At 36.4% G+C, this 25,282-nt stretch overlaps 1 protein-coding gene across 1 annotated transcript in view; it reads left to right on the top strand.

The window, feature by feature from the left end:
- The window catches only part of LOC111721248, a 49,083-nt gene that overhangs the window by 12,456 nt on the left and 11,345 nt on the right, over positions 1-25,282 (top strand). Inside the window, exons 2-3 of the mRNA XM_031940832.1 lie at positions 18,296-18,533; positions 23,670-23,817. Of these exons, the coding sequence (XP_031796692.1) occupies positions 18,343-18,533; positions 23,670-23,817 (339 nt within the window). The 5' untranslated portion in view covers positions 18,296-18,342. The remainder of the gene's footprint in view (positions 1-18,295; positions 18,534-23,669; positions 23,818-25,282) is intronic.

Genomic DNA, 25,282 nt, shown 5'->3' with positions numbered 1-25,282 from the left:
GTGGAATCTTTAGAGCTGTAAGAAAATAACTTGAGGAAATTTTCTCTAGAGAGAGCCTCCTTGTTCTTTTATATCAACCCATGTAAAATCATAGAGTATACCTCTTATATACTCAAAAAAGTTGAAAATCACAAGGGGTGGAGACAGAGACAATGAAACGAATGGGTAAAGCCCTTTCAGGTGTAAAACTGAACATGTCCACAACTTATAGAGGCCTTAATAAAGAGTAGCTCACTGACATATGAATTGGCTAGGAGAAGACAATGAACTTGCCCTAAGTATATAGACTATTAATCAATTTTTTAAAAAGTAGATTTTTTTTGCATGTCACTCATTTGCAAGAAGAATCTGGGAAAAATACTTGCTGAACTTTATAAGTTACAGAGAGATCTCTCAATAAGGGAATCCAACTCTGAACCTAAAGGAGTGATTAAGGCAAGTTGTCTCTCATACCCTTTCTTGTAGGTAAACTTCAGAGCTGAGATCCTCAGGGCACAAAATTTACCAATCCTATGCAGAGGAAATCTGCTTTTTCTGAAGGAAAGCACAAATGTATGACTGAGTCATACCTGAGCCTGGGGCTAGAGTAGCATAGAGAATAGCTTCCCATCAATGAACAAGTCTGAGGAACACAGAAGATTGATTCATTTAGTAGAAACTCCATGCCCATTGAAGAGCACACTCAGATGAATTGCTCTCTTACTGTAACCCTGTATCTTTGTAGAAAACCAGCTCAGCCTAAAAGGGCAAACCATGAATCAATGGTCATTGATAGCACTCTCTGAAGATCAACAGAGCACACAGGAAAGAGAAAGTACATTGAGCTCCTTCAGTTTATCTCTACTTTCTCTATTCCCCACAGACCCCATATTTATGAGAAAATGCATAGAATCTGAGGGTACTCCTGAATCTGGTACCAAAGATGTCAGGGCAGAAGAGAATCTGAGGGTACTCCTGTATCCTGGTACCAAAGATGATGTTGGGGAAGGAGAATTTGAGAGTATTCCTGTATCCTGGTACTAAAGATGTCGGGGCAGGAAAGAATCTGAGGGTACTCCTGTATCCTGGTACCTAAGATGATGTTGGGGAAGGAGAATTTGAGAGTATTCCTGTATCCTGGTAACAAAGATGTCGGGGCAGGAAAGAATCTGAGGGTACTCCTGTATCCTGGTACCAAAGATGATGTCGGGGAAAGAGAATCTGAGGTTACTCCTGTATCCTGGTACCGAAGATGATGTCTTGGTTTTGGTAGCGAATATTTTATAAATACCATTCTTGCTATGGGATTTGAGTAAATGTCTTTTCTAAGAGCTAATTAATTCTACTAGCTGATTTTTAATGGGGAAGCACCTAGATGAGGACTTGTAACTGTGTTGTCATGACTCATAAGAATACCACTAAATTCTGAAATACCAGTACTTCTCTGGGGAATCAACCTGCTGGTGCAAGTTAATGAAAGAAGCCAGAGGGGTGGTTATAGGTGAAACCAGGCTTGTTAAAGAATGATCATTGCGGGAAAGTGTATTTCAGGATAGGGGACCTAGTACTAGGAGAAATTAAGTTAAATGAGTTAGTTAACCAGTTAAAGATGCACAAGTAGTACTCAAAAGCCACTTTTGCCATTGTACATGTTGCTCCTATTTAAATGCAGCTGGAAACACCTCAGTTAAGAGATTTAAACTGTGGTACAGCTCCTTTCTCCTTTTCCCCTGAAGGATGAGAGTTGAGAAAATGTAATTGCTCATGGATAGTCAAAGAGAAGCCAAGGGTTTCCCCTTCAAGGTTAGGTGGGCCATGCCCTTGTCCTCTCTTTTGGTGAATGAGCCCAGAGGAGTGTTCCTATTAAGCATGATCAGAGTTACTTCTGCCCTCCTCTCTGTGAACTAGAAATATGCATTCCTCTTTGTTATGAAGTGATAATGGATTTCTCTTCTGAATTCAAGATGGATTAGTCCAGAAATTGGCATCAGCATCTGGGATGTATTTGGAAAAAGACAAATGGGGTGGGGGAAGAGGGGTGACCAGCATGGCGGTGATGCTATGGGGAGTTATATATATAGATGAGTTACAGAGCAGTTTGTGGAAAGAAGCAGGGGAAATAGATATTCCTAGACTCAGATTCTTTCCTTACCTGACTTCATCTTTGGTACCAGGATACAGGAGTACCCTCAGATTCTGTCCTTCCCTGACATCTTAGGTACCAGGATACAGGAATATCCTGTAGGTACAGAGAGAGATACATTTTCACCACTGTAATCATGAATCTGGAGGAAATTGAATTGCTGTCTATTCTGAACTGTAAAAAAAAAAAAAAAAAAAAGGAATGACTTAATGACTTTGTATTCATTAAGAGATGTAGTCATACTGTTTTCATCAGTTTAATATTTCTTTCTTTCTCATGTCAAGATGCTGAACATTCAAGTAGTAATCTGTCTTGCAATTGTGAATCAAGTAGTTGAAGAAATAGACAAGAATAAAAAGAAAATCGAGATAGCTCAGGGGACAGTAAACATTTTCTACCCCAAAATAATATCTAACTTTGTAAAACAAACAAACTCTCTTGATATTTACTATTTAAGTACTGTTCTTTAAGTGGATTTATTGAAATAATGAATAATAGCTGACAATTTAGCCCTGAGCAAAGTTTAGAAGTTCATGGTTTTCAGACTAACGGGGATAGATCAGGCCCCTCAAATTCCCATGGTTGGAATATGAATCTGAGAGAGGAATTGTGGGGAAAAGGGCACCAGGGCCTCAAAAATAGCAAGGAAGGCATCTAAGTCCTGCCTTTGTCACATACTGTCTATGAATTTCTGTGAAGATCACTTTGAAGCAGCTAGGCAGAGTCAAAAGATTAAAGTGTGGTAATTAAAGTGAGGAAGACCTGAGTTCAAATCCAACCTCAAACACTAATGTGACTCTAGGCAAGTCATTTAATTTTTCTTTGCCTCAGTTTCTTTATATAAAATGAATCTTACAGGATTAAATGATCTTCTGTCTTATAGAATTAAATGATCCTTACCTATATAAAGTGCTTTGTAAACCTTAACACACTAGATAAATAAGACTATAATGTTTATCAATATTATCACCAAAATAATTATTATTAACTTAAATTACTACTACTACTACTACTATTCCACTACTACTATGCTATAATTACTACCATTATTACCACTACTACTACAACTACTACTACTACTCTATTACTCCTCTACTACTACTCCAACTATTATTGCTCCTCTTCTACTGCTACTAATAATAGTATATTATAAAGCTATAAAGCTTCTACTACTACTACTCTACTATTATTACTCTACTATTACTCCTACCACTACTACTACTACTGCTACTATTTTACTGCAACAACAACTACTATTATTACTTTGCCACTACTACAACTACAACTTTATTTCTCCTCTACTCCTCTTCCTTTTCCTTCTCCTCTTCTTCTATTACTACTACTACAACTACAACTACTACTATTCCTTTACTATTACTACTACAACTACTACAACAATTACTACTATTCTACTACTACAACAGCAACAGCTACTACTACTAACCCTACAATCACTTTAAAAAATTAACCTAATTTAAAAAAATAAATATTGCTTTGAATCTACTATTACTACTACTGCTACTACTACTATAATCTTTAGGCAATGGCCTAAGAGAATTTGTAGAAAGCTTTGGGGAAGGGACAAAGGGTGAAGGGAGTGAAGGTATAAATATGGATAAAAAGGAATTTTTATTTTCACTAATCTCTAAATGTAATTAGCATTTCATTCAATTATTTTTTTTACTTAATAGCCTTTTATTTACAGGTTATATACATGGGTAACTTTACAGCATTAACAATTGCCAAACCTCTTGTTCCAATTTTTCACCTCTTACCCCCCATCCCCTCCCCTAGATGACAGGATGACCAGTAGATGTTAAATACATTAAAATATAAATTAGATACACAATAAGTATACATGACCAAAACGTTATTTTGCTGTACAAAAAGAATCAGACTCTGAAATATTGTACAATTAGCTTGTGAAGGAAATAAAAAATGCAGGTGGGCATAAATATAGGTATTAGGAATTCAATGTAATGGTTTTTAGTCATCTCCCAGAGTTCTTTCTCTGGGCGTAGCTGGTTCAGTTCATTACTGCTCCATTGGAAATGATTTGGTTGATCTCGTTGCTGAGGATGGCCAGGTCCATCAGAACTGGTCATCATATGGTATTGTTGTTGTCATTCAATTATTTTAAAACCTTTTTCTGAGAAGAGATAAATTAACCTTCATCGGGCTAGCAAAGGGAATCCATGACAAAAAAAAAAAAAGTTAAGAACCTCTGCTATAACATTAAACATTAAAGAAAAGGGGATAACCTCATTTTTAGAGGGTGTTTCCTCATTGGGGAATTTCATTTCTCAATTAAATCTCAGATCTTGTCCCTATCCCTATCCATATAGGTCTTGGATAGACAGGTGGGAGGGTGAGGAACTCACTGTGAAACTATTTCCTACAAAGAATGGTCTCACCTGGCACTTCTTGTGACATACATGCAAAGTCTTATGACAAGAAGTGTTATTAGAACCAAAATCTCTGTGAAAGGAAAGCATTTCAAGTCCTAATCACGGGCTTGTAGATTTAAACTAAGTGCCAACACTGCAAAATCTCCTTGGAACACATTCTAGGGATTTGTATGGAATCTAATTTTCTTCAGTATTTTTTTTTCCCTTTTGTTTGATGGAATCTTCATCTTGGATATCTTCCTCAGGGTTCTGAAGAGATTGTCAAATAACAATGGAAAATCCTGCCCCTGAGACTTGGAGGCAAGGACATTTTTTTAAAGCTTTGTTTTAAACAGTGTGCTTTTGTTTGCTTTAGGAAAGACTTTTCCAGAGTTTCACAAGCAAAATTTGTGATCCAACTTCCAGACTGCCTTTGATTCCAGGAGTATGACTGGAAAATTATCTCTGGTTGCTGCTTGATGTTTTAAAGTAAAGAGCTAGAATCTTAATTTTGGGAAAGGGCTTTGGCCCTCCATCCTTCTTTCTCAGGATTTGCCACAATGTTTACCTTGGGTGGTTCAGGGTACAGAGTTTGGGGCCTGGAATCAAGAAAACTCATCGTCCTAAATTCAAATCTGACCCCAGCTGCCCAGCTGGGCAAGTCACTTAATCATGTTTGCCTCAGTTTCCTCATCTGTAAAATGAGCTGAAGAAGGAAATGGTAAACCTCTCAAGTACTTCTGCCAAGAAAAACCCAAATGGGGTCATAGGTTGGACACTACTCAAATGACTGAACAAGAACAACAACAGCAAAAACCTGCCTTTCACCTCTGCTTCTGTGATTGCCTTCTCTCATGGATGAATTCTTACCCAAACCTCCATTTTAAGAAAGGGTTTAGCCAGTCACTGTTCATTTTCCTTTTCCCCACATTTAATTGCTTTTAAGTTCCCTGTTTTGTATGTTTTACTTCCATTTGAATGTAAGCTCTCTGGGTGAATTGATAATATACAACTTCTCTAGGTGTTATTAGCTCATGGGAAAGTTAGCTTTGCCAGTTTATAGAAGTTTCACTTAAAATTTCTTCCTAAAAATGGTAGCAAAAGCTAAATAATGACTTTTTCCATCTAATTTCTCTTCTTGTTCTTAATTATATAACTTCTTTTCTTTTTTTTTTCAATGCAGAAAAGATTTACTTTACATTCTTGCAAGAATGAGTCCCCAGGTTAGTACACACACTTTTAGAACTACAAAAGCAGTGTTTTATTTCCTATCCTGAAGAGCAAGTCTCTCCCCTTTAAATTATACAATTTTGGGCAGGAAAATGGTTCTGTGGTCCCATAGGGACAGACTGAGACCTATCCATCCTTACCCATTCTCTGGGCCTCTTCTCCTCAAGGAAGCCATCTGCTTTCTCTTAATATTAAGTTTGTTGTATGGGGTACTCCACCTATTCACTTGTGATCGCTTGCTCTTGTCATGTGACTTGGATAATTTCATGGATAAGTTTCGCGTATAATTTCATATTATGGACAAAAAAAGTTATTTTTAATTTTCTGGTGTTCCATGGATTTATTCTCATGAAGGCTTATTCCTTTCTTCCCTTTCCCACTGAGGTGAAAATGATCTTTCCCTCCTCAATTATTTAACAGCTTTTTACCTGGAAATCTCCTTGACAATTGTTTGACTTTGTGCTGTGATGAGGCTACCGTGAACTCCCCAAGTGTGCAGTCTCTGATACTCCTTTTTGTCCCAGGTTGATCAATAGTTTTTAATGTTCTTTCGTGTCAGAGTCCTTGACAATCTGATAAACCTGTGGAGCTCTTCTCAGCAGAATATTTTTTAAAAAATAATCAAAGGGAATCCTTAGTTTTTGTTCAAACTTAGTGAAAATAAAGATATAATTTTTTCCTCTCTAAGTTCATGGACTCCCTGAATTCTGTCCACAGTCATCAGGTTAAGAACTCTTAACTTAGCTGTTTTGAGATATATTCCCTAATAATTTGAATATTCCTACTCTTTAGAAGGGATGGTCTGTAATAGTGGGACTAATAATAGCACCTACTTACAGAAAATTATTGTGAGAATCAAATAGCATAATCCATGTAAGGGTTTGCAAACTTATGAATCCAGGTTTTCCTTTCTCCCAGGCCATTCCTTTATTCTTTTTGTCATATTACTTTTCTGTTCACAGGTAGGGATTATTTCCTATGGGCTTCAAGAAAAGTTCACTCGATGTCCCCAAAACTGTAAATAAACCCGCTCATGTTTACTGTACTCCCCTGCCATCTTCTTACCAGCCACTCTGTGTGCCACAAACCAGATATGGTGTGACAGGGCAGAGTACATTGGAGTGATCTTCTCCCTATGTCTCTCTTAATGCACTGTGCACATGAAATAGCTAGAAAATCAGATCAAGGCAGGGCTGCAACTCTATGCAATATTAGGCATGCCCTTGAGACACAGGGATAATAGGATATGCCTTCTTTATCACTTCTGTTCTCACCATATTTTTCATTGTTGGTTTTTCTAGCTCTGTAGTTTCTCCCAGACACACCAACTCATAAATCTCTTACTATTATATAGTCATATTTGTTTTCTCTGGTCCTAGTCTACTTGAAGAAATAACAGAGAGACACACTGCTATCTTTTTTATCCCCCTTACATTAATTTCCTCTTTTATGTTTACCATTTATTGTTTTTCTTGTCCTGAGAAGGATTGAACTCTAGCTTAAAACACCAAGTATAGATTGTTCTTGGCAAGAAAAAAACTAGTGAATTAATTTTGTGAATAATAGCAGCAGCATGGATCACATTTTCTTCTTTGAAGTTCAACTTGAGGAGTATATTTAAAGAAAGTGGGTAAGTTATATGGTATCTAATGCCATCGGGGGTTGACAAGATCAGGCTGGGTTGGGGCCAGCTCTGACTGGCTGGGAAGAGTAGATTGTTTAATATCAGCATGACCATTTATATCTTGAAAATTAGCAAATGCTACCAATCTGGGCTTGGTTTATTGTTTACTGTCTTAGGAAACTGATGGAGAGAATATAAATAATGCATTGTACTTAAGTGTGTGTTATGGGTATGTCTCCTTCTCAACTCACTTCCCCCAGTAAGAGCCAGTTGTTAAACATTTATTAGCACAGCCCTGAAAAAAGTTTGCTTTGTGTTATAGCATATAGTTGCTGCGTTCTCTGCCAAGGTGAGCAGGGAGATCAGTTCTTCCCTCTCAATAGGGAAATAGTTCACTTTGATTCAATGACACTTCAAGAAGACTTTTTTAATTTCTTTTTTTTTTTTTTTTGTTCACATTATGGATGAGGACACTGGGTCAAATGGCCTGCCAAAAGTAACACAACTAATGAGTATATGGAGCAGATTTGAACAAGATGAGTCTTTCTGACTACAGGCCCAGCAATCTACCCATTGCCACACTTAGCTGTCCCACATCAAAAATACTTGATGTATAATTAATCAGACTTTCATTGTGATAAGATTCTTGGGGTCCCCCAATTTATGATTATTTCTAGTTTTCCCAAGAAAAAAGCTCTCAGTCACATCAATACAATATATGAATAGCCATAGAAAGAACAGCATGCATAATGGTAAAGTCCTGGTACCTTTATACCTTAGATCTCTGGATTCCTGCTTCTCAATGTCAGCTTTGCCATTTTTGCTGGAGAAAAGAAAAGTGCTATTTTTTGACTCTGTAATTGGCTTGTCTGTTTTTTTAAAAAACAAGAAAATAGAATATCTGGCTTGGCTTATAAGTAGCCTTGCAATGTCATTGTATACTGGACTCCTGTAGTTTGTAGGTCTTGTTATATCTTATATATTTAAATAGTTGTAGGTATATGTGTGTGTTACATATCATGCAATCAAGTTTTTATTGAGTTCCTTTTATGTGCAAGTCATTGTGTTAGGAGTTGGTGATACAAGTATAAAGAATTAAATAATCTCCACTTACATATCTTATATTCTTTTTTTTTTTCAGTCAGCAAGCTTTTATTAAGCCCTTACTGTATTTTGGGCTCTATGCTAAGTGCTGGAACTAGAAATTCAAGTAAAAAAAAAATATATATATATAGTTCCTGCTCTCAAGGAGCTTATATTTTATGGAGAAGACAATATATAAAAGGAAATTGAAAGGAGGTAAAGGGAGGGAAAGTATGCAACATAGTAACAGGATGGAAGAATCCAGAGAAGTGAAAAATTATCTTATATTCTAATATATAAACATTCAACATATTTAAAGTAAAAATTTATAAGAAATAATGGAAATATATAAATAGGAAACAAATATAATAAAATACAAAGATATAATCAATGTGACACCATGAATATAAGGTTTACATGCACAAAATAGTTAAATACAAGGTAATTAGGGAAGGAGGGCATTGGCAAGAGGTGGGGGAGCAGATTAGGAAAAAGCTTCATTATAAAAGTGTTTGAACTCTATTTTTTAATAGCTTTTTATTGACAGAACATATGCATGGTTATTTTTCAACATTGTCCCTTGCACTCACTTCTGTTGAATTCTGTTTTAAAAGGAGACTCTATGAGGCAGAATTAAGGAGAGAACACTTCTAGGCATGTGGGATGGAACATGAAAAGATGAGATATTGATGGATGGAGTGTAGGGCGAGAGGGGAAGAAATAGGATTTGGTTATGAAGAGTTTTTAAAGCTAAATAGAGGAATTTATTTTTTATTCTAATGGAACTAGGAAGCTACTGGCACTGTTTAAATCAGGAAAGTTTTGTGGTCAGGTTGGTGCTTAAAGACAATTATTTGGCTGCAGCTGTGTAAGATGGATTGGTGTGATGATAGACTCAAGGCAGGGGGACAATTAGATTGTTGTAATAATCTGGGTGAGAAATGATGAAAGTTTGAATTAAAGTGGTTTGAGTGTCAGATGTGAATGAGGTGAAAGTGGAAAGAGCAAGATTTGGCAGCTGATTGGCTATATGGAGTGATGGAAAGTGAAACACTGAAAATGATGCCAACTTTATGAACCTAAGACATTGGAAAGATGATGGCCTTTTAACAGAAAATAATGTATGGAATAGAGTAAGAAATCCAAACTGTTATTAGATATTTGTGGATGTCTGGAGCCTATTCAATAGAAACACTTGTTTTTACTTGGAGTCTCTTATACTATTGTAGTCAAAGCATATCAGCATGATCAGGACTCACTATTGATTTAATAATTTCAATTAGAAATAAATTTAATTAATTTGATAATAAATCCAGGCTAGAATTTGTCCCTAATATAAACTTTTTTGATTTTCCCAATTATATTGCTTCCAAGACTCAAAGCCAGGAAGATCAGGAAAGAAGCAGAGATGCTGACCTGTAGCATGGATAATGGTGATCAGTGACTGGCCAGGGATGCTAATTAATCATTAAGTGGGCTGGCAGAAACGGGGGCAAAAGGACAATTAGATGAGCTCATTTTATGTCTCTGAAGCTATGGGACGAGGATGAGAGATCCCTTGATTGAGGCCTGGGACTTTCTGGATCCGTGAAGAGGTGGAAAGAACAACTGACCTGTGTTTAGACTTTGTTCTGCTATTTCTTGGCTGTGTTCTCTTGGGAAAGTGATTTCACCATCTTAGGTTTCAAATTTTCCACCTGGAAAATGAATGATTTGGAAGAGGCGATCTCTAATATCTTTCCCAGCCCTGATAATTTTGTGGAGTGATATTTCGGATATCCTGGCCTGGTGTGCAAACTCTCTGCCACTTGTGCCCAATGTTCAGATCCGGATTCTATGTGATCCTGAAATAATAAACGGTCTGAGTCATTCAGGAATGATTTTCATCTCAAAGGATGGGAATCATGAGTATCTGGGTGAGGGTCTTAGCTAACTTACAGGTGGTCCTACTTTCCTATCTTATATTCTTCTTTTTTTTCCCCAGTCAGCAAGTTTTTATTAAGCACTTACTATATTACAGACTGTGTGCTAAATGCTGGGAATACAAATGCAAGTAAAAAGGTCTTGGCCAACTGGATGGAGGAAAGAGAAAAAGAACAGGAGCCGATTCAACAACCATTGCAGATATTTTCTCCACCATGTTGAATAATAAATGAGATAGTTGTATGTCTTTATCTTACAGTTCAGGAAGGAAATAAAAGATGCTATCTATAAAAATTGAGAAAGGAGAAAATGCGTCCTTAAAGAAAACTACAGAAGATTCTTAGAGGTAGAAAATGTGAATAATGATAAGCTTGGAAGTGACAAAAGTAGAGTATTATTATTATGATACTATAATAATAATAATAGCTAGAATTTATATAATGCTTTTAAGGTTTGTAAATACTTCTATACAACAACTTTAGGAGATAGATATTATTTTGATGCTCTTTTACAGATGAGGAAACTGAGACAAATAGAGGTTAAATGACTTGCCCACATGTTTGAGTCCAGGTTTGACCTCGTCTTCCTGATTACAGCTCCAGCATTCTACTTATTGTGCTACCTAGTTTCCTCTGCTGGAAAAAAAAATACTACATAACATCGTTGGAGCTGAAGTTCTCAGTAATGATGAGGTCCAGTGTACATCCATGCTTGTGAGAGGTGAAAATAGAGTAAAAGTGTAGATCATTATGGTTGAGCTTGTTAGGATGGAAGAATTTGTAAAACAGATAATTTCCAAAGTTCCAAATGGAATGATGATGTTTTAATATTCTGGGGATTCTAATGGAAAATCTGATTAGACTCAGAGGCAGTGGGCAGTTTTTTTGGAGCAGGCCAGTGGAGCAATGGGACACAATAGCCCTCAGCAGTTTTCCTCCCTTGGTTGTTGGTCTGAACTATAAACCAATGTGTGGAATTAGCCTTTTTGCTGGCATTGGAATTATGTAATGATAACATTGGATTGTGGGAGGGACAAACCAAGCTGGGGTGAGTTATTTTGGTCAACATTGAGGGGTCGCAAATAAAGAAAGTATAAACAAAGTCCAGCCAAATTATATAAAAAAAGAAGTACAAGTTTTAGAATAGCAAACTTGCTAAGACTGAGCTCAATAATATGGCACAACAAATTTAATATTTTTCTATTTTATGGTGAATAATGTTGACAAGATGAGTTATTCATATTCTATTTCTGTGAATTAAAGTCAGTGTTACTAGGAAATGACCAATTGCTGTTCATTGCAATTTACTCTTATCTGTTCTGGTCCTTTCCATTTAGGAACATAACAGATATTCCCTAGGTTATGATGCAATTTTGAAAAGTGCTTAAGTTAGGGAAAGCTATTATTATTTTATGTATTTATTTTAGTTGGAAAGGTAGTATGACTTAGTGACTAGAGAACTGGCTTTGGGATCAGGAAGTCCTGTGTCCAAGTCTTACTCTTGACTGGGTGGCCCTGGGAAATTCACTTAAACTTTCCAGGCAGCTCTCTATGATTATAAATCACAGATTAGGGGCCATTCTGCTTTTTTAGAGAGAGCTTCCTCAGTACAAGTTCTCTAAGATAATAAGGTCATTCATGAGGTCCAACAACAATAATAACAATAAAAAATTTGGCTATTATTGTGGGTGTCTTTTTGAAGTGAAAAAATTTTGGAGATTATCTGATTCAATTATTTCTCATACAGCAGAAATAAGATTTGGACTCAGTGCAGTTCAATAAGAGCCTACTATGTGCTAGGAGTATATTGGAGACACAAAGGCAAGAATGAAATGGTTCCCATTCTTGAAGAGCTTACTTAGTGTAGGACTCGAATCAAGGACTTGAGATTTGCTCTAGACTCAGTGATCATTCCTTTCCTGCAAAGGGGTGTTTTGTGCACCACCTGTGCCCCAGGTATAAACTTCTCCTTGATATCTTTCCCAGTGCTTTCATCTTTATGTGTTCTGAATACAGAAGGAGCTTAGGCAGTCTTTTCAATTGAATTAAATTGAATTTTTCAATGACTCAGGATGTTTTTCTCTTCTTGAAGAAATGCAGGAATGACAGGGTAGAGGAGCTGAAATGTTCACAGTGATCATGGTGGTTAGTCATCCTCAGGGACAAATTGGGAAGTTTTATTTGAGATCTGACTGCTAGTTTATTTGATTAAAAGATGTTGAAATTCTTGGAGGTATATCCCCATTTTGTCGTAGATGTTCTTGTTCTTCTCCTCCTCGTCCTCTTATCTTTCTCCTCCTCCTCCTCCTTCTCTCTCTTTCTTTCTCTCTTTCTTTCTTTCTTTCTTTCTCTTTCTTTCTTTCTTTCTTTCTTTCTTTCTTTCTTTCTTTCTTTCTTTCTTTCTTTCTTTCTTTCTTCCTTCCTTCCTTCCTTCCTTCCTTCCTTCCTTCCTTCCTTCCTTTCTTCCTTCCTTTCCTTCTTTCTTTCTTCCTTCCTTTCCTTCTTTCTTTCTTCCTTCCTTCCTTCCTTCCTTCCTTCCTTCCTTCCTTCCTTCCTTCCTTCCTTCCTTCCTTCTTCCTCCTCTTCCTCCTCCTCCTCCTCCTCTTCCTCTTCTTCCTTCTCCTTGTTCTTCTCAAATATGAAAAAGAAAGCCAGTCTCTCAAGGAACTTACAATCTAATAATTAAATAGATTACACCAAGGAAACAAAAAAAAGGGGAAAAGAAAATACTCGTGTGTGTGTGTGTGTGTGTGTGTGTGTGTGTGTGTGTGTAAAACAATGATGGGGGAATGAAATTCAAAGGGTGCAGCTGAAGGGAAAGAGTTTGCTGGACTTCTGAGCTGTTTTTATATGTTGGCTTTGGGAAGAATTTTTTGCTCTAATCTCTACCTTTCAATTAGAGAATACTGATGTGGGAGTCCAAAATTTGAGCTGCTCTCTGGGATGATGAGTTTTCTGGTGATGAAGGGAATGAGGTGATGGTGTGATGAATACAAACAATTATTTCTCTCAGTGGACATGGTGATGGTGGAGTAGAATCCAAAGAATGGGAAAAGCACTGCCTATGCTAATTTATGTCTGTCCAGGATTAGACTCTCATTGAATAGTTGACTTTCAAACATGTCCCTGGATGATATATCCATCAATCAAGGTATCAGCTTTGAATGGATCAGTGGCTGCAAGATGACTGGAGGGGAATGATAGCTACTTTGTTTTCAACTCAGTACTGCTAATAAGATTATTGCATCAATTAAAAGGAACCCTACTGGTTCTAAACATGTTTGGCTTTCATGGGGCTAGGGTATTTCACGAATTTCAGTGTAAAGATACCTGCTAATCATTCTCAGGATTAAAATTTGAGACAAAAAATAAAGATCTCAAGTTAGATATGCTTTAATACCCATCATGATATTTACTATTGATTTGAATAATTTTAAGTTGTAGTTGATCTCAGAAAAGTGTCAGATTGATTCAGAACCAATATGAATTGTAAGGTACCCATTTCACCAAAGCCCTTCCTTTAAGATAAAAGTCTTTTGACGAAATTAATTGAATTAAAACATTATTAAGCGACTACAGTGTGTCATTCAGAGACAATGTGGAATTGTTCAGAGAGTCAGCCTCAAATCAGGAGGAAGAGCTGGGTTCAAGTCTTCAGCCACAGATGCTTGTATGATGTGGGCAAGCCTTTATCCATATGCTTAATGACTCAGTTTTCCATATTCAACAAACATCTTCTTTACCTCTTGAGTTTCCTTTCCCCTTTGACTGGAAGGTTAGAAGATAGAACATTAAATTCCCCCTAAGATCTTCCTTTTTATTCAGACCTTTTCAGATGACTCCATTTTCCAGCAGCAGCTCTGCTTGGCTGTGATTCCACAAAGCATCAAACTCCTTGCTGCCTTTCCCTTCCCCCTTTTCACCTTCCTTTGCAGGGGTCTTCAAACTTTTAAAATAGAGGGCCAGTTCACTGTCCCTCAGACTGCTGGAGGGTTGTAAAACAAAAACTTTGTTTTGTGGGCCTTTAAATAAAGAAACTTCATAGCCCTGGGTGAGGGGGATAATCGTCCTCAGCTGCCGCATCTGGCCCGAGGGCCATAGTTTGAGAACCCCTGCAGTTTTAGTGTGTGTCTGTGGGAGGGGTCTTCCCCTATTAGACTGTAAGCTCCTGGAAGCCAGGGACTGATGGTAGAGCCAAGAAAAGACAGAATGTGTTTTTTTTTTTATTTTACAAACACTTATGTATTGGTGCTGGGATATAAGGAACTTGGGGACAAGGAAATCACTTTCTCTCTCTCCCCAAACATACTTCCACAGGTTCCTTAGAGGAAAGAGGTTTCCACTTTAGGATAGATTTAGTGAGTGGAAACTTTCTCCTTCTGTTGAAATACTTCAGCTTCTCAATGCCCTTTCCCTTCCTGCCCTTCATTCTCAACCTCAAAACTTCCAGATTTTGTTCTTTTAGACCAGAGTTCAAATGGAGCCATCACTCTCTTGCTCTGGATCCTATACTCTATTAATATAGCCAACAGGTCACATTGGTTGCCAGACAGGAGCTGTTTTATAAACATGTCTTCCACTCTTCTCTATTTCCTAAGATGATTTTTTTTTGGGGGGGAAATGTGATTGAGTGCAAGACAATTTAGTTTTCCAAGGTTCTAGACTTTTAAGCAATTTCTGCTTTCCGTGTGGTCTATTCAAAATTCAGTAAGGATATCATTGTGGCACACTGTACAATTAGCTCATTAAGCCTCTTGACAACATCTCATACCTGGTTAATATGAGATTGTCTTTGAAAAGCATTGATCCATAAAGGTATCAGCATCTGTCTGGAGTGTGCTAAACATCAAAATGGAATTTTAATGCTAATAAATAACCAGAATATCTCACTTGGACAGAAGCTATTTAATTTTCTTGTTTGGGCTAAAATATCATTTTTTTTTAAACTATCAAACTTCCACACTGGAAGGGCAATTTCAATTTTCTATATAGTCATTTTCTGAGGATAGGGTTATATATATATGTAATCATGTACAACATATTTCCATATTAGTCATGTTATGATTTTTAAAAATATATTTTTGGTATGAACTTGATAGTCATCAGCAAACACGAACATTTCTGTTTTCAAAGAAATAGAGAAAGAAGACTGCATATATAATTAAAATTATAGATCTTTATATATATAAATATATATATATTTAAAAGCATAATGCAACTTTTACATGGCTATAAAAACACTTGTTCTTGTTGATGTCTTCTTCAGAAATTTCTTGTGAAGAATGTTAAATTTTTGATAAAGGAATTAAAATTTCTCCTAAAGACATTAGGGAGCCCCTGAAGTTTGTTGAACAGTCAGGAGCCATATTTAGACCTGACCAAGCTGAGGCCATGTCATGATTCCCTATCTTCCTGCTGGTACTGAATGCTTCCTTCAGTGCTATTTCTTTTGTCTTTTTGGGGGGGAGCTGCTGGGATGGGCTCTGCCTCTAAGGGCAACCAGGGAAGCGGAAACAATGCTTGAATGTGACCTAATACACAAAATAACTTTCCACAGCTCTAGTCTTGAGAATGACAGGACTGAGCCATGCAAGTGGCAGAAACTCAATCAATAAACTGAGAATACAGTGACTGAGTCTCCTCATTTTTGGAAATGGAGGCTAGTAGAATTTGGGGAAACCAAAACTGTTCATTTCTTTCTGGCTTATTCTCTACCAAAGGTTCTCTCTCTTTTTATTCCCACCAAGAGTTGTCAGTTAAATTCATGTGATGAGAGGCAAGTTATCAGGAATACAGAATAGTGGAAGTGGAATAGGCCATCATTCGGAAATGTTTCTCAGAGCAACAAAATTTCTTTGATAATTGATTTTTTGACTGTTCAATTGGTGGTTCATATTTGATATTTGGATATTAGCCTCTGCCAAGAAGTCTGTTACAGATATTGCTTATTAATGCCTGCCGGATCTCTTATTCATCTTGTGCTCGATACCAAATTCTAGGATCATAAAATCATGGCTTTACAGATGGAAGGTACCTCAGATGCCCTTTAATATAACCCTCTCATTTTAATAATGATAATGATTATAATGTTAATAACAACAAAATAATAATGATAGCATCTATATAAAATACTTTAAAATTTGCAAACCTGGGGTGCAGTTACTATTATTATTCCCATTTCACAGGTGAGGAAACTGAAGCAGACAAGTTAAATGACTTGCCTAGGGTCACACAATTGATATATATATTTGACAGTGAATGTGAGTTCAGGTCTTCCTTGGCACAAATCCAGTATTTTAGGAATGAGGAAACTGAGACCCAAGTAAGCTTAATGATTTATAGAAGTATGTTGTTGTTGTCATCTTTTCGAACTCAGATTCTCCGAATCAGTGCTCATTCCATTTGGACTCTTGTAGTAGCCATTTATCTGTCTTAACTTGTAATCATTTCTTTGCCACCAGTTTATTTCTTTGATGCATTTTATATCCTCCTGCAAGATTAGTGTTCCTAATGTATAGTTCTAATCATATGACTTCACTGCCCAAAAAGCATTTTCTACTGTATCAGTTAGAGGAGCTGGTTTTGGATTTTGGCTCTGCTCCTTCTTATCTATTAACTGATCTTCTGGCAAGTCAGTTAATTTAGCTGGACCTCGGCATTTTAATTTAATGGAAGAAGGTCAGATTAGATTATGGTTCTTAAAGTGTGATCCAGGGGATCCTGGGGATCTTTGAAACTCAGAGGGTCTGCAAATTCAAAATTAGTTTTAATTTCTCATATGGAAAGTATCTATAAATACAACTCACATAAACAAAAACTCTTTGGATAGCACCTCAGTAATTCTTAGTAGCATAAAGATACTGAGGACAAAAGTTTGAGAAGCACTGGATGATCTCTTAACCCATCTCAAATCTCTAAAGTGGTGAGCAGCACATAAGTTTTATACTCAGGATTTTCTGTAATCTGAACTTTCCAGCCTTTATCTTCCATTGCTGACTTCCATCTGGGACTCCTTTTCTTTGTCATTTAAACATGGTTTTTTTTTAATTTTAAAAATATATTTATTTAACACTTCATTTCCTCAGTTACATGTAAAAACAATTTTTAATATTCATTTTTTAAAAAAATGTGGAGTTTCAAATTCTGTCCTTCCTTTCCCCCTCTTTGAGAAGACAAGCAATTTGATATTGGTTATACATGTGCAGTCATACAAAACATTTTCATATTAGTCATGTTGTGAAAGAAAATATAGACCCCCAACCCACAAACCCACAAAAGGAAAAATAAAGGTTAAAAAAAAACTTTCTATCTTCATCAGTTTTTTTCTCTAGAGAGCAATAGCATTTTTCCATATGCGATTCCTTAGCATTTTCTACAAATCCCCTGTTGTATTTTGATTCCTTTACTTTGCTCGCATCTGCTATTGCAATAACACAATTGAGATATGGTGGCTGTGTGAATAGAGAGGAGGAGATGGATGGAGAATTGTTCTGAAGGTAGAAGTGACAATGACATGGACATATGGAATGAGGAAGTATGAGGAATGAGAGATGAAATTGTGAACCTGGGTAATATTACTCTTGATAGAAACAGGGAAGTTCAGAAGAGGGTTAGATTTTGGGGAAAGATAAGGAATTCTCTTTTGGGCATCTTGAGTCTAAGATGATGATGGGCAATGAATTTGATATATTCAGTAGGCAGCTGGAGATGTGGAGCTCATGAGAGAGACTGGGGCTGGGTAGAAAGATAATTATCATCTGCAAAGAGATGATCATGGAACCCATGGGAGCTAATGTGGTTATCAAGGGAAGAAAAATTTGTCCACTGGTCAGAAAAATGTGATTTGAACCTTTAATAATAAACTGAAATAGTTATTTAAAACTGAACATGAAATCATACTGAGTCTCTTGTATAATTTACATTTCAGCCTTTTTTGGTGGCCAGAATTCCACGATATAGTCTACATTGGGAAACATGTCTCTCTCAGGCTCTGCTCTGCCTTTCATCAGCACTTCCATGATAACCACAGGCAAGGATCCAAGGAAGGTTGCCTTGACTACCATTGTTGAATATGTAACTAAGCGGAATGGAGCTCGGAACATGAACTCAGTTCAGATCCAGTACTCCTCCCCTTATTTTCCTAAGAATTCCCCTTCACCGCTGAGGTAAGACCTGTCACTTGTAGCTGGATGACATTTGGGTGACTGGTCATTGGTTATTCCAGTGTTAAGGAGAATCAGTGTCAGCGTACTACATACAGTAAGTAAAACCCTACTTGCTAAAACCCTTGTCCCTTCAGGCCAAATGATGCTGCTATTGGGGAGATACATATCTACCTACTGTATTTTAGAACTGTAATAGAAATTTTAAATCCATTTGTTGTCACCTTTTTAAAAACATGGCTCTCAGGGACCCAGGAAAATTTCTGAAGAAGTTTAACAAAACAACCAACCATAAAAAAGGAAATTGATATGTTAATTTACTTCAAATATATTTTGAGTTTTTACAAGGAGTAATGTAATTTCTTTTCCTATGACATTGGCAATTCATCTGAATTTAAGTAGATGTCATTTGTAGTGTATCTGGGGGTCTGCTGTCCAGGCACTGAGCTAGGTTTGGGATTTACATACGTAGAATAATAAAGATTTCATTTTTTTTTTTTAAATAAAGGAGATTCTTCTTAATCAGTTAGGACAGGGCTCTTTCCCTGCAGTTTTGGTGTGTAAGAAGTAGCAAAAAAGGAAAAAAGAAGAAAGGTGAAAAGAAGGATGAAGGAAGGAAGAACTGATGAAAGAAGGGAGGAAGGAAGAAGGAAGGAAGGAAGGTAGAAGGAAGAAGGAAGGAAGAAGGAAGGAAGGAAGAAACAAGAAAGAAAGGAGGATAGGAGGAAGAAAGATAATTCCTGCCCCCAATTTGCTTACAATCTAATAATGGGGGAAGCTAAAACATAAAAAGCTGAAAAGGAGGATTGGGGGAAGGAAGAGGAGAAGATATCTGATGGGAGTTGAGAGATATGGAGATGTCTCCTTATCTTCCTTAAATATTCATGGCCCCACCTCCAATCTAAGAGGCTGAAAGAAGTGATGAGGTGGGTTACCAAAGCTGATGAGATCTTACAAAGGAAGGTAAGGTTATCCCAGTAATAAGATTCCTGGGACATGGAGAAAGAATGAATCAGCAAGTCCCAAAGTGAGAGATGAGGATGAAGGTGCATTGAAGGTACTTTTAGTAAGATTGCCATGTAAGGCATAGGGTTTGGAATAAAATGAGATTGCCATTATAGAATAAGGCATTTAAAAACACATTATAAACTAGACATAGAAGATGGAACAAAATTGAGAATACAAGAACATAAGTGGTATTATGTGGGGTTTGATTCAGATCCCTACACCTGTGTTCCCTCTAAATTTATCAAGTTATGAGAAAGAGTTCTGTGAAGAAACTGCAGGCTTTACAGACAAAAATCCTGAGCTCAAGTCTTAACTATGTCCCTATTTATTGTAGGATTGGAGGCTTTCGAACTTTACTTTCATCTCTAAATCTACGATCCTATAAAATGTGACCTGAATTCAAATTTGACCTCAGACACCTATTAGCTGCATTGTTTAACCCTGTCCACTTCAGTTCTCCATCTGTAAAATGATCCAGAAAATGAAATTACAAACCACTCCAGTATTTTTGCCAAGAAAACCCCAAAAGGGGACAGGAATAGTCAGATATGACTGAAAAAAAATATTAAAAAACATTAACAACAGAATGTAAATACTCCTTAAATAAGAAACCATTAAGACTGAGCAACTGTGAACATGTTTAAGCATTGTAATCAAATATAAATCACCATTTGGCCCTGGAGAGTGAACTCCTTCCTATCATGAAGTCATATCTTTCTTTCAGTTCATCCATCCACTGGGAATATGATTTTCCTTTTCCCAGTAACTAATCCTCCTCCCTTTATAGGGGCATGGCTTTATTTTAAAACCCAGCTTGCTAAAAATAAAATACATTTGAAAAAAAATCTGGCAACCAGGAGTGGGAAAAGGAAAGTAAACATTTCCTGTATTTTATACACTTACATATTGAATCTTATTTGTCTGGTTTGCATCTCAGCAGGCAACTGGCCCCCAAGTATTATTCTTTTTCTCCATCAAACTCTAAAATATCATTTAAATATGTGGTTTGAACCCCCAAGCCAGTTTTTGCTGGCAAGAGGCCAAATTGGGTTTATAAAATCTCAGTGATTTAAATCTACTCCCCAACTACATTGATTCAGACTCTTTGCCCAGTCTCACTGCTCAGATTCATATAAGTGGAACTGGCACAGATTCAAATAGCTATTCTGTCTAATTGTCACATACTGAGAAAGAAATCTAAAACAGTACCTAGAAAAGGATATCTGTTCCAAATGTGGCTCTGCCATCTGCAGCTAAAAGGGCAGAGGGGTAAAAGAAAGAATAACTGGTTTTCATTTATCATCCTTTTTATTAGGGAATAGGAAAAGCAAGTAAGTAACTGAAGTGGGTGAAAAGGAAGGGGATCCCTAGTTCTGAGAGAGCACAAGAAGAGAATTTTCAAGTCTCCAAACCTCCAAATAAATCAAACTTCATTCTGCACCTCCAATGAGCATCCCTTGATCATTGGGGAAAGGTGAGCTAGTCAGTTCATGGCAACACAAAAGTTCAATATAATGACTGCTAATATTCAATATAATAATGAATAATAATTCAATGACTGCTCGATGCTATTCTGGCTCCAATCTGCTCCATTCTCCACTCTTCTCCAGGCCAAGTCCTTTGCAATTTCCATACTTTACCCAGGGGTCCTCAAACTTTTTAAATAGGAGGCTAGTTCACTGTCCCTCAGACTGTTGGAGGGCCAGACTAAAGTCAAAACAAAAATTTTGTTTCATGGGCCTTTAAATAAAGAAACTTCATAGCCCTAAGTGAGGGGGATAATCCTCCTCAGCTGCTGCATCTGGCCTGCCGCCAGTAGTTTGAGGACCCTTGCCTTACTCTCTTCATCTGCCCCACTAAATTTACTTTCACTGGGGCTTCTTGTTTTCCCCAGGTCCTTCTCCTTGGTTCCAGCTGCAATCTCTCCACTCCTCTTCAGCCTTCCTTGGGCTGAGAGGGCTGGTCTCAGCCATATTGTTGTCCTCCAACCATTCCTTTGGTATGACTGAGTAGGGGGATGCTGGGACTTTCTGTCAACATGTGATGTCACCTCCATTCCTCCTACCTGCTTATCTTATCCTTTTGCATTGTGTTGGTGCAAAACTTTTTCAATTTCATGTAATTAAAAGGATCTATTTTTAAAAGGAAGCTTTCTTTTTTTAAATTAAAGCTTTTTATTTTCAAAATATATATACATGGATAATTTTCAACATTCACCCTTACAAAATCTTGGGTTCTAAATTTTTTCCACCCTTTCCCCTACCCCTTCCCCTAGATGCAACTAATCCAATATATATTAAACAAGTGCATTTCTCTTATACATGTTTCCACAAATATGCTGCATTAGAAAAATCAGATCAAAAAGGGAAAAAATGAGAAATAAATGCAAGCAAACAACAAAAAGAGTGAAAATGTGATGTTGGGATCCACATTCAGTTCTCACAGTCCTAGTCTGAATCATCTCATTGTATAAAAGAGCCATGTCCATCAGAACTGATTGTTGTATAATCTTCTTGTTGCCATGTACAATGATCTCCTGGTTCTGCTCACTTCACTTAGCATCAGTCCATGTAAGTCTCTACAGGCCTTTTTGAAATCTTCTTGCTGGTCATTTCTTACAGAACAATAATATTCCATAACACTTATATACCATAACTTGCTCAGCCATTCTCCAACTGATGGGCATACACTCAGTTTCCAGTTTCTAGCCACTACAAACAGGGCTGCCACAAACATTCGTGCACAAACAGGTCCCTTTCCTTTCTTTAGTATCTCCTTGGGGTATAAGCCCAGTAGTAACACTGCTGGGTCAAAGGGTATGCACAGTTTGATAACTTTTTGAGCATAGTTCCAAATTACTCTCCAGAATGGTTGCATCCCTTCATGGTTCCACCAACAATGCATCAGTGTCCCAGTTTTCCCACAGCTCCTCCAACATTCAGCATGATCTTTCCCTGTCATTCTAGCCAATCTGACAGGTGTGTAGTGGTATCTCAGAGTTGTCTTAATAGTGATTTAGAGCACCTAAAGAGGAAGCTTTCTTTAAGCTAGTAGTAATTAATCAACTGAAAATTGTTGCTCATGATGATGACCTGAAACATGATTGGTAACTTTAAAGTCAACAGTTGAAGGGTAGATATTATGCTTTATAAATGTGATATTAAGGAAACTTTGTCTTTAAAGTTTTTGAGGGAAAAAAGTAACTCTGTGTATTCTAGCAGCTATTCTTCTTATATAAAAATTCAATTCAATTAAAAAAACCCGTTAAGTGATTGCCACGTGGAAGACAAATATTCAAAGAAAAAAAAACAGTTCTTGTCTCAGGGAGCTTATATTTTGAAGGTGAGAATGAGCTGGGGGATTGGAAATTACCTATGCTCGAGTAAGTTCAAAGTAAAATAAATTTAGGATGGGAAAAAGGCTACTAAATAGGCCTCCAGTAGAAGGTATCACCTGAGCTAAGTTTTGAAATCACTATTTTTTTTCTGAGGCAATTGGGTTTAAGTGACTTGCCCAGGATCACACAACCAGGAAGTGTTAAGTATCTGAGATCACATTTGAACTCTGGTCCTCCTGATTTTGGGCTGGTGCTCTATCCACTGCACCACCTAGCTACCCCTACCTATTTGTGTTTTTTTTTAAATCACTATATTTTTTCCTTCCTTCCTTCCTTCCTTTTCCTTCTTTCCTTTTCCTTCCTTCCTTTTCCTTCCTTCCTTTTCCTTCCTTCCTTCCTTCCTCTCTTATTAATCTTTCTTTTTCCTACATTTTCTGAAAGGCAGAATAAAGGTTGTCCAGTACTCATGATGTCCTATTGTCTTGAATGCTTATATGAGAGTTGAGGTAGTTTTGACTTTTACTTTTATTTATGGGAGATAGTCATGAGCTATATTTGAACTATACTTTGAAATATCTCAGAGAGTATTCTGAGTTGGGGGAAAACAAATCAAAGAAAAATGATTATTTTGGGGGGATAGTGTTCTTGAATGGACCTATTCCATATTAACTTAATTAATTAGAATCACTCATTCCTTAATCAGGTTAAATAATGGTGGGGTGTGCGTGTTCTTTACAAGACTGTTCTAGATTATAATTTGATGCTTAGAATTCACAATTTGTTTTTCCTTGCAGATTTTCACAGAGTGTAATTAGTGAAAAAATGAACACACTTGCTTCAGCTTCAAAGAACCACATAGAGTTAGATAATAAAATGAAAGAACACATTTTGCCTAAAATTCAACCACTGCTTCAAGTGACAGCACCTATAAAGAAGGTGCAGGTAACTATATAGTGAGATGAACTACCCTTTCATACAAACCTCTCTTTCAAATGACTTATATTACATGTATCAAGAGAATATATTTAGTATTTAAATCACATAAAGACTTGTATTTAAACACCATTAAGGCTGTTGGGTAGAGTGTATGGAAATCAGGTGAATCCCAATTTAAGAAAACCCTTTGGATAAAATTCTTAACTTAAAAGAACAGAAAATTAACAAGTTTCCTAGGTCAATTTTTTTTTTTTTAACAACAGCAAAAAAACTAAAACAATTGGCAAAAAAAATTGATAGCCTCAGAATTTGGTGGAGTTTGATAGAAATGGTTTTGGAATAAATTATTATCCTGCTATCATTTTAATGTTTTATGAATTATTGTATTGGTGAATAAAATGAATGCTTATTTAGAGTTTCAAAGAAAAAATAAGTTGTAAGGTCATCCTTTTTAGGCTTACTTGAAAACATCCTTAATACAACTCAAGTAGCAGGCCAGATACTTATGACATGTCATCCTTTTCCTATAAGATTGCCCCTAGTCTCTATGATGTGAAAGGCATAACTGTATTAACCTTGGAAAGTTATTTGTTTTTTTTAAGGACAGAGCAATGTCTGTCTAAAATTGTTAAGAGGATAAGTTTTCTGAATTTTCTTCTATTTAATTTCCCAATCATATCTTAGATTATCAACAGAACTAATATTGCTGAACTTTTCCTTGGCTATTTCAGTATTTTTCAAATAATTTTTGTTAAAAATTAATCTCTTTTTTAAAAAAAATGATTGTCTTTAACACTTCCTAGCTGTGTGACTCTGGGCAAGTCATTTAACCCCAATTGTCTTAGCAAAAAAAATTATCTAAAAATAATCTCTTGATCAATAACATCCAGTCAACTGGCTTATATTGTTAATAAAGCAATATTGTGCTTCAGATTTGAATTACATAATTTTATTCTAGTTAAATCATTTTGACATAAGATTAGCCTATTTATGGGTTTAAGGAAAATTAGAAGATCAACAGTAAATGTAAAGTGGTATTGTAACAAACAGAACTAGAGCAGCTAATACTGCATACTAACTTTTAAAACCCTTGTGGCCTAACATATTCAGCACCTTCCAAATTTAAGTAAAATATTTTATTCAAATGAATTTTAAATATATCCATTGTGGTTTCAACAGTATGTTAAGTAGCCGTTTTACCATCCAGAAAAGGTACTATTGCTTGAGTAAAGAATTTGATGCAACTTGTATTTAATAAAAATAACGTTTAACAAAAAACATGATTTTAAAATACTTTGCATTCCTATGTATCAATTCTCCATTTTAAAATGTCTATATCTTTTGGTCTTTGGTTTACCTAGACAATCAAGTTCAAGAAACATTCTTGCAAATTGAAGTTTGTTTACTTTTAAGTCGGTTACAAATCTTTCTCTTTTCATAGAAGTAATTCCTAAGAGCCAGATAAATCTGA

Source organism: Sarcophilus harrisii, chromosome 5 (assembly GCF_902635505.1).
Source record: "Sarcophilus harrisii chromosome 5, mSarHar1.11, whole genome shotgun sequence".
Classification (NCBI taxonomy): Eukaryota; Metazoa; Chordata; class Mammalia; order Dasyuromorphia; family Dasyuridae; genus Sarcophilus; species Sarcophilus harrisii.
The sequence above is the reverse complement of the archived record's forward strand: the minus strand, read 5'-3'. Positions and strand labels throughout refer to the sequence as shown.